We start from the raw sequence: 12,587 nt of genomic DNA, 5'->3' as shown, positions 1-12,587 counted from the left end.
ATATATATATATATATATATATATATATATATATATATATATATATATATATATATATCTTTTGGTTTTCTATTTCTTTCTTCAGCCAATGAGCCCACCCGTACCTAGTCTGGCTTAGGGATGACAACGAGTCGGGTCGGACACGGATAGTGTGATATCCGAACCCAATCCGCATGTAAAAAACTATACTCCGTACTCGTTCCCAACCCGCGGCTACTTGTTAAATATTCGTTTTAGCTCAATAATACTTTAAAAAAACTAATATTTTATTTATTTGTTTTTTCAAAATGGGCAGGTACAAACTTTTTTTAGGTTTTTTTAATAACTTTCAAGATGGGCCAAGCCCAAACCCTTCATTAGGGTTTCTTTCTCAAGTTCAGAGGAGTCTTCATTCTCCTCCCCATCTGGTGCTTGTGCAACGCGGTACAAGAGAAGTCCCTAGCAACCTCGGGACAACTTTTTCTTCTCCATGAAACGAGCTCGAATAATAATCCCAGGACGCCAAATCTTTTCCCTTCTGAAAGATGATACAAAAATGGAACGAATCGCAGATTCACCGCCTCTGAGCTGCCACTGTCGTGCCTCGCTGCACCACAACAAAGGGAGTTCACTTCCGATCCAAGAAGAAGAAAGGAGGAACGCCTCCCTGAATCGCGTCATCGCTGCTCCACTGGCTACGTTCTCACGGCACCCTCGCCGCGCCATCGCTCTGTCATTGCTGCTGTTAGGTTGTTGCCTCTGCTCAAGACGCATATCATCCTTGTCCCAGCATTGGTCGTCCACAGTGGAGAGAAAGCATAAACTTCAAGCTTCTTCTGGCTTTAGTGTGATGAAGGAGAAAGAGAAAGGATAGAATGAGCCACTAAGTGTGACCCTTTGAAAGGAAACCCTAGGATTTTCTCTCTTTCTGTGACGACAATGCAAATGTGTAGGGGAAAAAAATTGAAATTAGGGTTTGACAGCAGAAAGATAGCTTAGAAAATAATTTAAAGGGGGTAAAATTGAAATTTCATTTTGCAGACGGGTTGTGGGTATCCATGGGTACGAATAGTGTGATATCCGAACCCGACCCATTAACAAACGGGTATTAAAATGCCCGCTACCTGCTACCCGCATGTACCTTTTATCAATTATAATAATTAGTTTTGAATTGGAATAATTAACCTTTATTAGCTAATTCTTGTATATTTACTTTCCCTTTATTTAATTTAATTATTAGTGTTAAATATCGATTATTATAATTGATATTATAATAATTGATATTAAATTGGTGGAGTTTATTCCCTTTTCACTCTTTCCAATCAATTTGTATATTTATACTATTGCAATCCAATGATCAAATAAGAAATTCATCCAAAATACTTTTCTATANATCAATTTGTATATTTATACTATTGCAATCCAATGATCAAATAAGAAATTCATCCAAAATACTTTTCTATACCTTTTATCCACGAGTATTATATACCTATAACGGATTTTATCTACGAATACCCGCGGGTACGGGTTTTTATGTCCTCCCTAGTCCGGCTCCTTTTATTTTATTTTTATAAATATTGAAGAACAATTTTTTATTTTAAAAAAGATCAATTAAAAACAATAGAAAAGAAACAAGAAATGCGAATAGACTCCTATGAAATAAAATGTTCTCATTTATGATTTATTTCTCTTTTTTTAAATATAATATATATATATATATATATATATATATATATATATATATATATATAACCTTTAATAAAATAAAAAAAAAATTAAATTATCTTATCCTATTCCGTTAGAAAATTCTCTACTAAAACATGTCAATACTTGATTTAATAACGATTTTTATTAAATGAATCCTTTATATCTTTTGTTGTTGAATGATTTGTACATTGGAACATTTCTCTCTCTGATATGATATCCAGAGAGATCTAATACTATACAAAAAGAAAAATATGAAAAATAATTTTAAATTTTAGAAAAAAAATAGAGACCAAAAAAAATCTCTTTTACTGTTGAAAAATAAAACATATATATTATCACTAAATTATGCACCATATTTTCCAAAACCTATTGTGAAAGTAAATGATAGTGTTCCTATATTTTCTTCCCTTGAATCTTGAGTTATAATATCCTTATGTTTTGTGGTTGAGAAATAAAGGAGTAAATAAAATGGAAATATATCTGTAATAGGCATAATGTGTTAGGGATATTACATGAAGGATAAGGTTTGTCTGCAATGTACCAATACACAAGTATTGCAAAGTCACAATCCATCTATGGTATCCACATAAATCAAATAAACAATAACATCATTTACTATAAGGCTTTTTGGCTATGATTTCCAATTAAACTCATCTAATAACTTATTCAATTTTTTATCCACTATTCTAAGTCAACAACATTCTATGTTATTAATACATTACTCTACTACAAATATAAATATTGTACCGCTTTAACGTACATTTTTGTGACAACAATAATTATAAATTTTTTAAACTAATAATTGATCCTTCCACAATTTCAAGTGTTTCTGCACCTTCTCACTATTTTCATTTATTGCAAAAATATTCTACACCTCTCCACTATTTTCTTTTATTCCAAAATCCTACACATCCCCACTATCCTTAACAATCTTTCTTTTTCTCTCTCTGCATTAATGGAACATTTACATGGCCATAAGCCTTCGGTAATTACCGAAGGGCAAAAGCCCTCGATAATTACCATGGGCCAAAAACCTTCGGTAATTACCGAAGGGCAGAAGCCTTCCGTAATTACCGAGAGCCAAAAGTCTTCGGTAATTACCGAAGGGCAGAAGCCTTTCGTAATTACCGAGAGCCAAAAGTCTTCGGTAATTACCGAAGGGCAAAAGCCCACGGTAAAGCCTTCGGTTTCATCCACTGAAATATGGGTGATATTTGTCTTTCTTATCCAACCACACATACCTGCATAAAATGTTCACAACACAGACAAACCTGTATAAAAGTTTCAAACCACAAACAGACCTGCATATTATGCATCCCAAAATCATCCATTCATTCATGAAAAAGCATAATGTACATTATGTTATAAGAATATCATAATGTAGCAAAATCATCCATTTCTAAGCAAAGATAATGTACCAAATCATAATGTACTAATAACATCCAAATGTACTAGTGATCCTAATGTAGCAAAATCAGTACTATGTTCTAACAACTATGATGAATAACAAAATCAAACTAAAATTTTACATAGTCGTCAGATTGATCTTCATCATCTTGCTCCTCCACAGATGGCTCGACTGGTGTGGGCTCGATTGTTGTGGGCTGGACTAATGAGGGTTGGACTGATGAAGGCTGGAGCTGATCCTGTGCACTTTGAGGCAAGACACTCATGACCAGGGCCTTAAAGTTTGTAAACTCTGCTCTCAAATCAGTGATCTCCTGGTCACGTCGCTCCAGTGCCTACGCGAGGCGGACAACGCTCCAGTTCACTTTTTAGGTACTTAAAACTCAAACTTTGAGTTTTAGCTTATTCTTTGCTTTTCACTACTATCCTACCTTTATTAGACTAAGTTAGACTTGTTAGGATGTTTACATACCTTAGAATAAGTCTACATTAGGTTAATTGACAAATTCTCACCTTAAAAGTTCACTTTTTAGGTACTTAAAACTCAAACTTTGAGATTTAGCTTATTCTTTGCTTTTCACTACTATCCTACCTTTATTAGACTAACTTAGACTTGTTAGGATGTTTACATACCTTAGAATAAGTCTACATTAGGTGAATTGACAAATTCTCACCTTAAAAGTTCACTTTTTAGGTACTTAAAACTCAAACTTTGAGTTTTAGCTTATTCTTTGTTTTTCACCACTTTCCTACCTTTATTAGACTAAGTTAGACTTGTTAGGATGTTTACATACCTCAAAATAAGTCTACATTAGGTTAATTGACAAATTCTTACCTTAAAAGTTTACTTTTTAGGTACTTAAAACTCAAACTTTGAGTTTTAGCTTATTCTTTGCTTTTCACTACTATCCTACCTTTATTAGACTAAGTTAGACTTGATAGGATGTTTACATACTTTAGAATAAGTCTACATTAGGTGAATTGACAAATTCTCACATTAAAAGTTCACTTTTTAGGTACTTAAAACTCAAACTTTGAGTTTTAGCTTATTCTTTATTTTCCACTACTTTCCTACCTTGATTAGACTAAGTTAGACTTGTTAGGATGTTTACATACCTTATAATAAGTCTACATTAGGTGAATTGACAAATTCTCACCTTAAACTCAGTTTTAGTGTTGTGATGGAGTGATTTTTATGAGTTTTTGGCCATAGCAAACTCAAATTTCAAATTCTACCATTTTTATGCTGTGTGACAGTTTTAGCAAGTCTAAAATGGTGTTTAAAAGTTTCTAGGAGAGTTCATTTGGTGATATAATGGTCTAAGTGCAGAATAGTACACTAAACCATCAATTTTGAGTCAAAATTGGGTTGTGGCAAGGTGTTTTTGAGTCTAATTCGAGTTTAACTCTACTAGCTATTGTTTTCCAGCTTAGTATTGTGTACTTAGACATTCTAGAGTCACTTTTGACATTTCCTAGTCTACTGAATCCTTTAAACTCAATTTTGGTGTTGTAATGGAGTGATTTTTATGAGTTTTTGGCCATAGCAAACTTAAATTTCGAATTCTACCATTCCTATGTTGTGTGACAGTTTTAGCAAGTCTAAAATGATGTTTAAAAGTTGCTAGGAGAGTTCATTTGGTGATATAATGGTCTAAGTGCAGAATGGTACACTAAACAATCAATTTTGAGTCAAAATTGGGTTGTGGCAAGGTGTTTTTTGGATTCTGTGTGCTTCTCTAGTTTTGGAACGTTTTAATAAGTGTAATTGATCATTACAAACTTGTCAACACTGTTTAAATGGTCATTCTCCATCCTTGTGCACAAAAATAGTTTCAGCCATTCCATTTTTGCTAAATTTCCAACTCAACTAGTGAAATTCTGCATTGGACGTTTTCTGGCATGTTTCATTGGTTAAACACTTTCCATTTGATGATACAAACATGTTAGAAGTGCCATATGAACAGCTGAGTCCCTGATGTTCATTTTCACTACTGTAGTTCCATTTTATACCTGTTTTGGTGACATTTTTCACTAAAATTGCTGCATAATTGGCAACTACTACACTAATTTTGAGATTCTGTTATTTCCTGTCCATTTTCCATGGTCCAGCAAGTGTATTTGGTCAATTAAAGTTTGCTTATATTGTTCATATGGTCAAAGTTTGCAGCTAGCTGTTGAGACTTTGGCAAGTGTACCAAATCGCTCAAGTAGTAAAATCATATATCGTTTCCCAAGAGACTCGGTTACTACTTTAGTATCGCATAATTACTAACTAACTTAAGCTAAAGAATGATTCCCTTTTTGTGTGAAATTGTGTTATGAAAGTAAAAGTAATGCATAAGTAAAGGTTTGAACTACATGGGGCCAAAACACTTGAAAATGAAATCATTGATGAATATGTGGAATAAATATGTTGGGGAATGATGTAAACTATACAAACCATTTGTAAATGCACTTGTTCTAAATGAATTTATGCTTCTTTCATTATTTGTTAGTGTTTATTTCTTTGCTTAAAGCTTGTTATGACTTGATCAACCATGGCATGATGTTAGGGTTTGCTTAGTATTGGGAAATATTTTGTGAACCTTGAAATTAACATAAACACCTAAAGGAACGGCAAGTGCACCGGTCGCAGCGTAGCAAGTGATAAATATCGTTCTCTCCCGAGGGACTTGTGCAACACATGACAATTCTTCCTTTTATAACTCAATTAGACATCAAAGTGCACAAAAACAACACAAGAAACTCTTTTTGGTATTTTATCAAACAGTTGGTGTGCAAGGAATTTAACATAGTGTATTTACAATTTGTCAAGACTAGAATTCATCCATTTCATTCTCATGCATTCACAAACATCTCAATTCCATCCAATAAGTCTTCAATTTCAATTCTAGGTTCAATCATATTTCTCAATACATCAAGAACCAAAATTCATGCCATGGGTGATCAAGCCACAACAAGAAATTAGGAAAAACCCTCCATGGTGGAGAACTTAGGGCTCTACAAAATTGAAGAGATAGGGAAGAAATTGGAACCAGAGAGAAGATGNAAAGCCTTTCCCAAGGTTCTTGGCAGCTGCTCCATGCTTCATTTGCGCCTCCCCTTCGCATCTCCATCTCCAATTTGTGACCCATCTTCTTCCTCAACCCAAAAGGGGCAAAATCACCATTGATGAAGCTTGAAGACCCAAGGAGGAGTGAGAGAGCTTCCCAACACCCCAAATAGCCTTCATGGGACTCTCCCAATCTCTTTAGGTGAAGAATGAAGTGTAGGAGGAGAAGAATGCCCTAAAAATCGCGAGACCCATGTTTAAATAACCCATTTTGACACATCAGCGGAAAGTCGCGCCCAACGCCCTTCTGGGGCGCCCAGGCGTGAAATTTGTAGAAAAGGGTGCTCAGCGCCTCCCAGGGGCTCCCGGGCGCTATAATTAAGCACCAACAGCAAACCACAGGGCGCCCGGGCGTGGAAATTTGACAGCACTCTAAAATTCAAGCTCTTGTGCGCTTCCAAAGGCGTCCAACATGAGTATTTGCTTCAAATTGATCTTTTATTGTCCCAAAACATGTTCCCTTGAGTTCTTGCCTATTTTCCTCTACTAGAATTGCTTCCTATTCATTTATTTCACACACTCAAACATAGAGATTAGAGGTAAAAACAAGCATATACTAAATAAAACACAAGAAAACTAGGAAACACACTAAACTTAAGGATAAAACAAGGTAAAAGCTTTAAAGGAGTTGATTTGTTCACAAAATATACACATACAAACACGTTAAATCAACCGTTATCACTAGTCGAGAAACATACATCAAACCACTTCACTTTAGTGCATTTTAGTTGTAAATTTAGTTATTTTCAGGTTTTGGGGTTCAAAACTGGATTGCATGGTTTTCTTTTGCTTTTTATGATTGGATTACACTTTTTGGATCATATAATTCCATTTGGAAACATGTAACCAGCTCTTGCCAACCTAGAATTGAAAATTAAAGAATACACAAAACCAAACAACACTAAAATGGCAAACTGCACTAGAAAGTGGCACTTAAAAAGGTGCTTTCAAACTGAAAATTGAGTGGCGGTGTTTCAAAAGCTCAAATGATGGTTCAAGAAACTTTATATCATCAAATTGAAAGTGTTTAAGCACTAAGACAACCAAGGAACACAATGCAGCAGAAAATCACAAGATCACTTCCAAATTTAAGCACAATTTGGTGGTTTAATGGGTGATTCTGCATAAACACGTATGGAAACATGATTCGATGTTTAGAGCAACTTTTTATCATCAATTTGAAGGTGTTTAGACACTAAGACAGTAAAGAATCACACTGCACTCGAAAATCACTAGTTCACTTCCAAAATAAGGAAAAAATAATGGTTTAGGAAATGATTTTTCATATGAGCTCAAATTTGACCAAATGAATAGTGCATACAACTTTGAAATGGTAAAATAAACTTGCACAAATGGTAAGAATACATTGAAAATATCTGATTCATCAATTCACAACAACTGTAACCAACAATGCAGCAAAATTTGGTGGTTTAAAGGGGAATTTTGCATATAGGCTTGCAAATGACCATTTGAACAGTGTACACAAGTTTAAAATGGTAAAATAAACTTGTTCAAACAGCCACAATGCACAGAAACAACTAGCTACAGCAAATGACAGTAGCAGTTGCTAACTATGCAGAATTTTCACTCAATTGCACCAGAATTTATAATAAACACTAGAATCAATTTGGACGGCACAAACAAAGCTTAACAAGATCCTAATTCACTAGATGCTTCCTTGGTTTGGTCCATCATACTACATTAACACAAATGAAACGTCATCCATCCTTGTAACTCAAGAAATTATGTGTTACTGTTTCAGAAAAGTTGGTTTCAAGAAGCAAGCCAGTTGGATTTTGAATCATAAGGTGCTGGCAGCTGCAACTTTGAAGCCATGGAATGTGGTTTGCAGGACTTTGAAGCAAAAGGGATAATGAATTCTTGCTGGTAGCCTCATGTTGTGCAGCTTTCTCCTAGATCAAGTGAATGTCCATGTGCCAAAGTGCTTCCATTGTTGGCAGCTTTTTCTTCAACCCCTTTTTCAGTTCGTTTGTAGCATTTGTTGGGTCTTGTCATGGCCCTTTTCTATTTCTTGGGATTTGCCTATTCTTGTGATTGTATTCATAACAATCATTTACAACTAATATTTGATTCTTTTTCCTGTCTAAATTATCTTCTATTTCTCTGTGTGTAATCAAAAGAATTGGATGTTGACATTTCATTCAACATCGATAAGATGAATTGGAACACCAATTCAGAGCATGAATGGTTTGAGTGTCACAGGTTCCAAGAGAAACATGATTTTGGAACCTTTTGATTATTGTTAGAAGTAGTGTTGTATCTTTTCTTTAAAGAAACCTATAGATAAAACTTCATCTTACTGGTTCAAAATACAACTAATCACTCAACATACAAAGCAACTCTCACAAAGCATCTCTCCATCTCACAAAGCAACTCTCCCTCTCACACACATCCTTCCAACTAATCACTCAACATACAACTACCACAGACACTCAACTTCCCAACTAAAACCACAACTAAACCAAAAACCATTCAAAAACACTAAACTAGTCAATATTACTCACTACACAGATCTTCAAACGCACAACCGCAATCAACATCAACTCAACAAAATCAAACACAAATTGGATTACAGAGACCATATGAAAACACAGAATAAGCAACTTCCAACAATCATAATTTACAACTTACCTCCGCGACAGCCCCCTTCAATAGCTTCTCTAGCGATGATGGAACACCTCCTCACGTAGCAGCAGTTGCGAGTTCACGCAACAACAATGGAATTCCTCGTCATACAGCAACCCGCCCTTCCTCGCGATAATGGCGACAACCCCCTCGGCAAGCAACCACCTCCAACAATCTCGCCACAATAGTTGACTTCAACCACTAAATTCCTAAGGAGCCCTCAATGCGACTACAATGGACACCTACGATTGAAGAGCGACCACAATGGAGGATTGGGGAGTGAGGGTTTGCAGAGAAATCGTACACTGGAGATTGGGGAACGGCGATTGCAATGGAGGATTAGGGAACAAGCACGAATGGGGTTAATGAATAGAGTTAGGATAGAGGGCAATTTCAGAGATGGTGGATAGCTTCTACTGTTTTGGGGAAGAACAATTTTTGCGAAATGGGGGAACGAAAACCCAATTTGTTATTTCTTATAATCGAACCACTTACCGAGGGGCAAAGGCCTTCGGTAAATAAGACTTCGCTTATCGACGACCTAAAGCCTTCAGTATTTCACTACTCTACAGGCCCTCGGTAAATAAGACTTCTCTTACCGACGACCTAAAGCCTTCGGTATTTCACTACTCTACAGGCCCTCGGTAAAGCCTTTGGAAAACTGAAATTACCGAGGCCGAGAAGCCTTCGGTAAAAGCCGCGGTAATTTGTGTTTTTACTGAGTGAGCATGATGGTTAACTCCGACAAAAGGCACAAATGGCATGTCATACTTATTTGTTAAGTAGGTGGTGTCGAATGACGCAACACCACCAAATTCCTCACATGCAGCTCGACTTCTTGCATCTGCCCAAAACACACTACAGATTCTATTCCCTTTGTCCAATGCAATGTCATAGAAGAACTCGTTATTTAAATCTTTTATAGATGAAAAGTGTCGTAGGAGGGCTTGACCATCACCATCCTTACATAACGATCTTTTGTGTTGCATAATGTAGTTTCGCGCATCTCGTTCTATGAATTCCATGTTTTTAAATCCACCTATATTGCTCACGATGCTAAGGAGACTCTTATTTATCCAAACTCCCGCATCGTTGTTCACCTCCAACGTGTGTTTAGCTTGCATGCTTAATTTTCTATTCCCAGGAATTAGCTTAGTGGTATTCGGGCATAGGTCATGGCTGTGATCTAGCACGACAGTCCTTATAAACCATTTATTGTCCTTCCTTGCAATGGTAATGCCAGTTGGACATTGATTTGTTTGACTAGGAAGTGTTTTGACCTCAGGTTTGATGGAAGATACATATTTGCCTTCCCTTGAACAAACTAATCGCAAGTAGTACACATTGTTCTCCTTATCTTTTTTAGAAGTTCTTGTACGCACAGCAAATCCACATCTAATGGCGTAATTTATGTAAATTTGTTTTGCTTCTTCCATTGTATCAAAACACATATGCAATGTTGGCTCGTAGTCGAAACACGTATCATTTGGGTTAGGAATATTGGTATTACAATGAGGCAGCTCGTGCACATTAGTTGTGCTTGTAGCCATCACAACCACCAAAACCTAGCCTGATCAAAGTGCAAAGGATATTAAATTTTTTGACATTTCTGAACTAAAAAGAATTGTATTCAATAAGGATAAATATTAACAAAATGCCAATCAACACAATTAAAACATTATATGGAAATGGGTACCCACATAAATTTTATTTTATTTAAAATCAACAAAACAAAATACTTTAAGAAATATGAGAAATATCATTAAAGAAGAAGTAAAATGAAGTGCCTTCTTAAATGAAACAAACACATTCATACCTACACAATGCCTTAAATGAAGGTGAAGAGGTCCTCATCAACCTCTTGTGAAAGGCTTAGTGTCTCCTCCTTAAATGAACTTAATGTCCTCTTCACCAAACTCCACCCCTGGGCAATAAACACAGTGCCTTTAATGAAGATAGATGGTTGAAGGACGTAATGAGAGAAAGAGGAAGTATTTTGGAGGGAAGAGGTGTCTCTTGCAAGGAGTACAAGCAAAATTCACATACAATACTACGAAAACTTCATTTGATTTGGTTAAGGATCCTTGCATTAAATTTCCTCACAAAAAAGATTTTCTCTCTCCTTGCCCACATTTATTGCAGCTTACTTTCCCTTCCCCACATTTAATGTAATGTCTTTTAAGCAAGCTAAGAGACTTCCTCTTTCATCAATTTGTGCCAAAAAGTATGTGGCTCATTACTCAAGCAATGTATCCTCATTAATTTGAACATCAAATCGAAAAAGTCAAAATATTATATTTTATTAATAAAGATTGAAATTTAATTCAATATATGGGTGCATAGGTCTTTATATATCTTGCTCATACCCATTATTATCCCATGAAGTAGTTCGCTGTATTTGTGAGATATTTTTTAATTATTTCAATTGTTATGTCTTAATATTAGCTTTGTATTGTTCTAGTGTCCTTAACCTGGATTTGAAATTATTGCAGGTTATCAAAGGATAATCATGGATGCATGGGAAGACCTTGTTTATGATGATGACGCCCTTGAATCATTTCTTAAAAAATGTGATGCTTCTTCATCGCTTATACCTGGTCCTGCCGGTAATGTTCAAGCGGCTTTCCTGAATAGGAAAAATACATAAGAACTAAAATCCACTCAAGAATTTGCTAATGATGTTGCTCAGGCAACATATGAACGAGATTTCAACTCCAATACATGGAAGTGGGCTCAAATGTTTATTGAACACCATGGTACGTTTGTGTTCAAGTAATAGAACTAAAATTTCAAGTTTAACAATATAATTCATTTTTCAAATGATTTTTACAATTACAGGTCTCGTTATTGAGGGAAAATTTGAGAACGTCAATTCCCTTCAAGAGGCCAAATTATTTCAGCTCCTTCCATTTATTGCTTGCTTAGTAAAAGAGTGCAAGCCCAATGGTTTGGGAGAGATGCACTTGACTATAAAGGTATTATTTGTTTAAAAGTAAAATAATTGTTGTTTATTGAAATTAATCATTGATTAAATGTGAGTAGGACCCAACTGCTACCATGAAGGCTTCATTGCACAAGAGAGTTGTGGAAGATCCTCAATTTGGAGATAATATTCGAGTTGGCTTCGTCTTGTTATGGAATCTTGTAAACCATGCATTCAATACTTACTTTTTAATTTTAGTCCTAATTACCTTTCATGGTGTATGATATATTAATTTCATATTTAAGTAGTAATTAACTTTGATGGTGTTCAATCAAGTACAATCTACCTAAATATTGTTCATCGCAATGTAATAAAGGTTTTTCCACCTGAAATTTGTCCTCCAGCAATTGACCTGCTGAAGGAAACGCCAAAACCTGTCATTCAACTACCGTTGTGGGCAGAAAACAATGTGAATGTGGATAACATCCTCCGCAAATTTGTTCCTCCATCTAACCAACCATCATCATCCAAACAAGTAAACAACAATTAGTTCAAATATGATATCATTTCATATATCCTTTGTAATGCAGGTGAAAATATGACTTCCTCGGATAACTGTAATATTATCTTATGAAAACTTAACACTTTGTTATGGGATTAATTTAATATTATTAAAATAGACTTCAAGATGTTCTTAATGTGCACTTATTTAAATTTGTTAGATGTCATGTTATGATGTCACTAAAATGAATGTATTCACCTTAATGAAATCATTTAGAGTCTTTCTTTTTTCTTAACAAATAACAATAT

General features: G+C 35.2%; 1 protein-coding gene across 1 annotated transcript; it reads right to left on the bottom strand.

The window, feature by feature from the left end:
- Positions 1–9,480: 9,480 nt before the first annotated feature.
- Positions 9,481–10,404, bottom strand: LOC106778398 (protein FAR1-RELATED SEQUENCE 5-like). The gene has a single exon (XM_014666358.1). It carries the CDS (start codon positions 10,402–10,404, stop codon positions 9,481–9,483), a length of 924 nt encoding a protein of 307 aa, XP_014521844.1.
- Between the last annotated feature and the right edge of the window lie 2,183 nt (positions 10,405–12,587).

Source organism: Vigna radiata, unplaced genomic scaffold, assembly GCF_000741045.1.
Source record: "Vigna radiata var. radiata cultivar VC1973A unplaced genomic scaffold, Vradiata_ver6 scaffold_338, whole genome shotgun sequence".
Lineage (NCBI taxonomy): Eukaryota > Viridiplantae > Streptophyta > Magnoliopsida > Fabales > Fabaceae > Vigna > Vigna radiata.
This window is presented reverse-complemented; position numbering and strand designations above follow the sequence as displayed.

Coding starts and splice junctions, on each gene's coding strand:
- LOC106778398 (XM_014666358.1), bottom strand. CDS start 10,404: ATGGCTACAAGCACAACTAATGTGCACGAGCTGCCTCATTGTAATACC.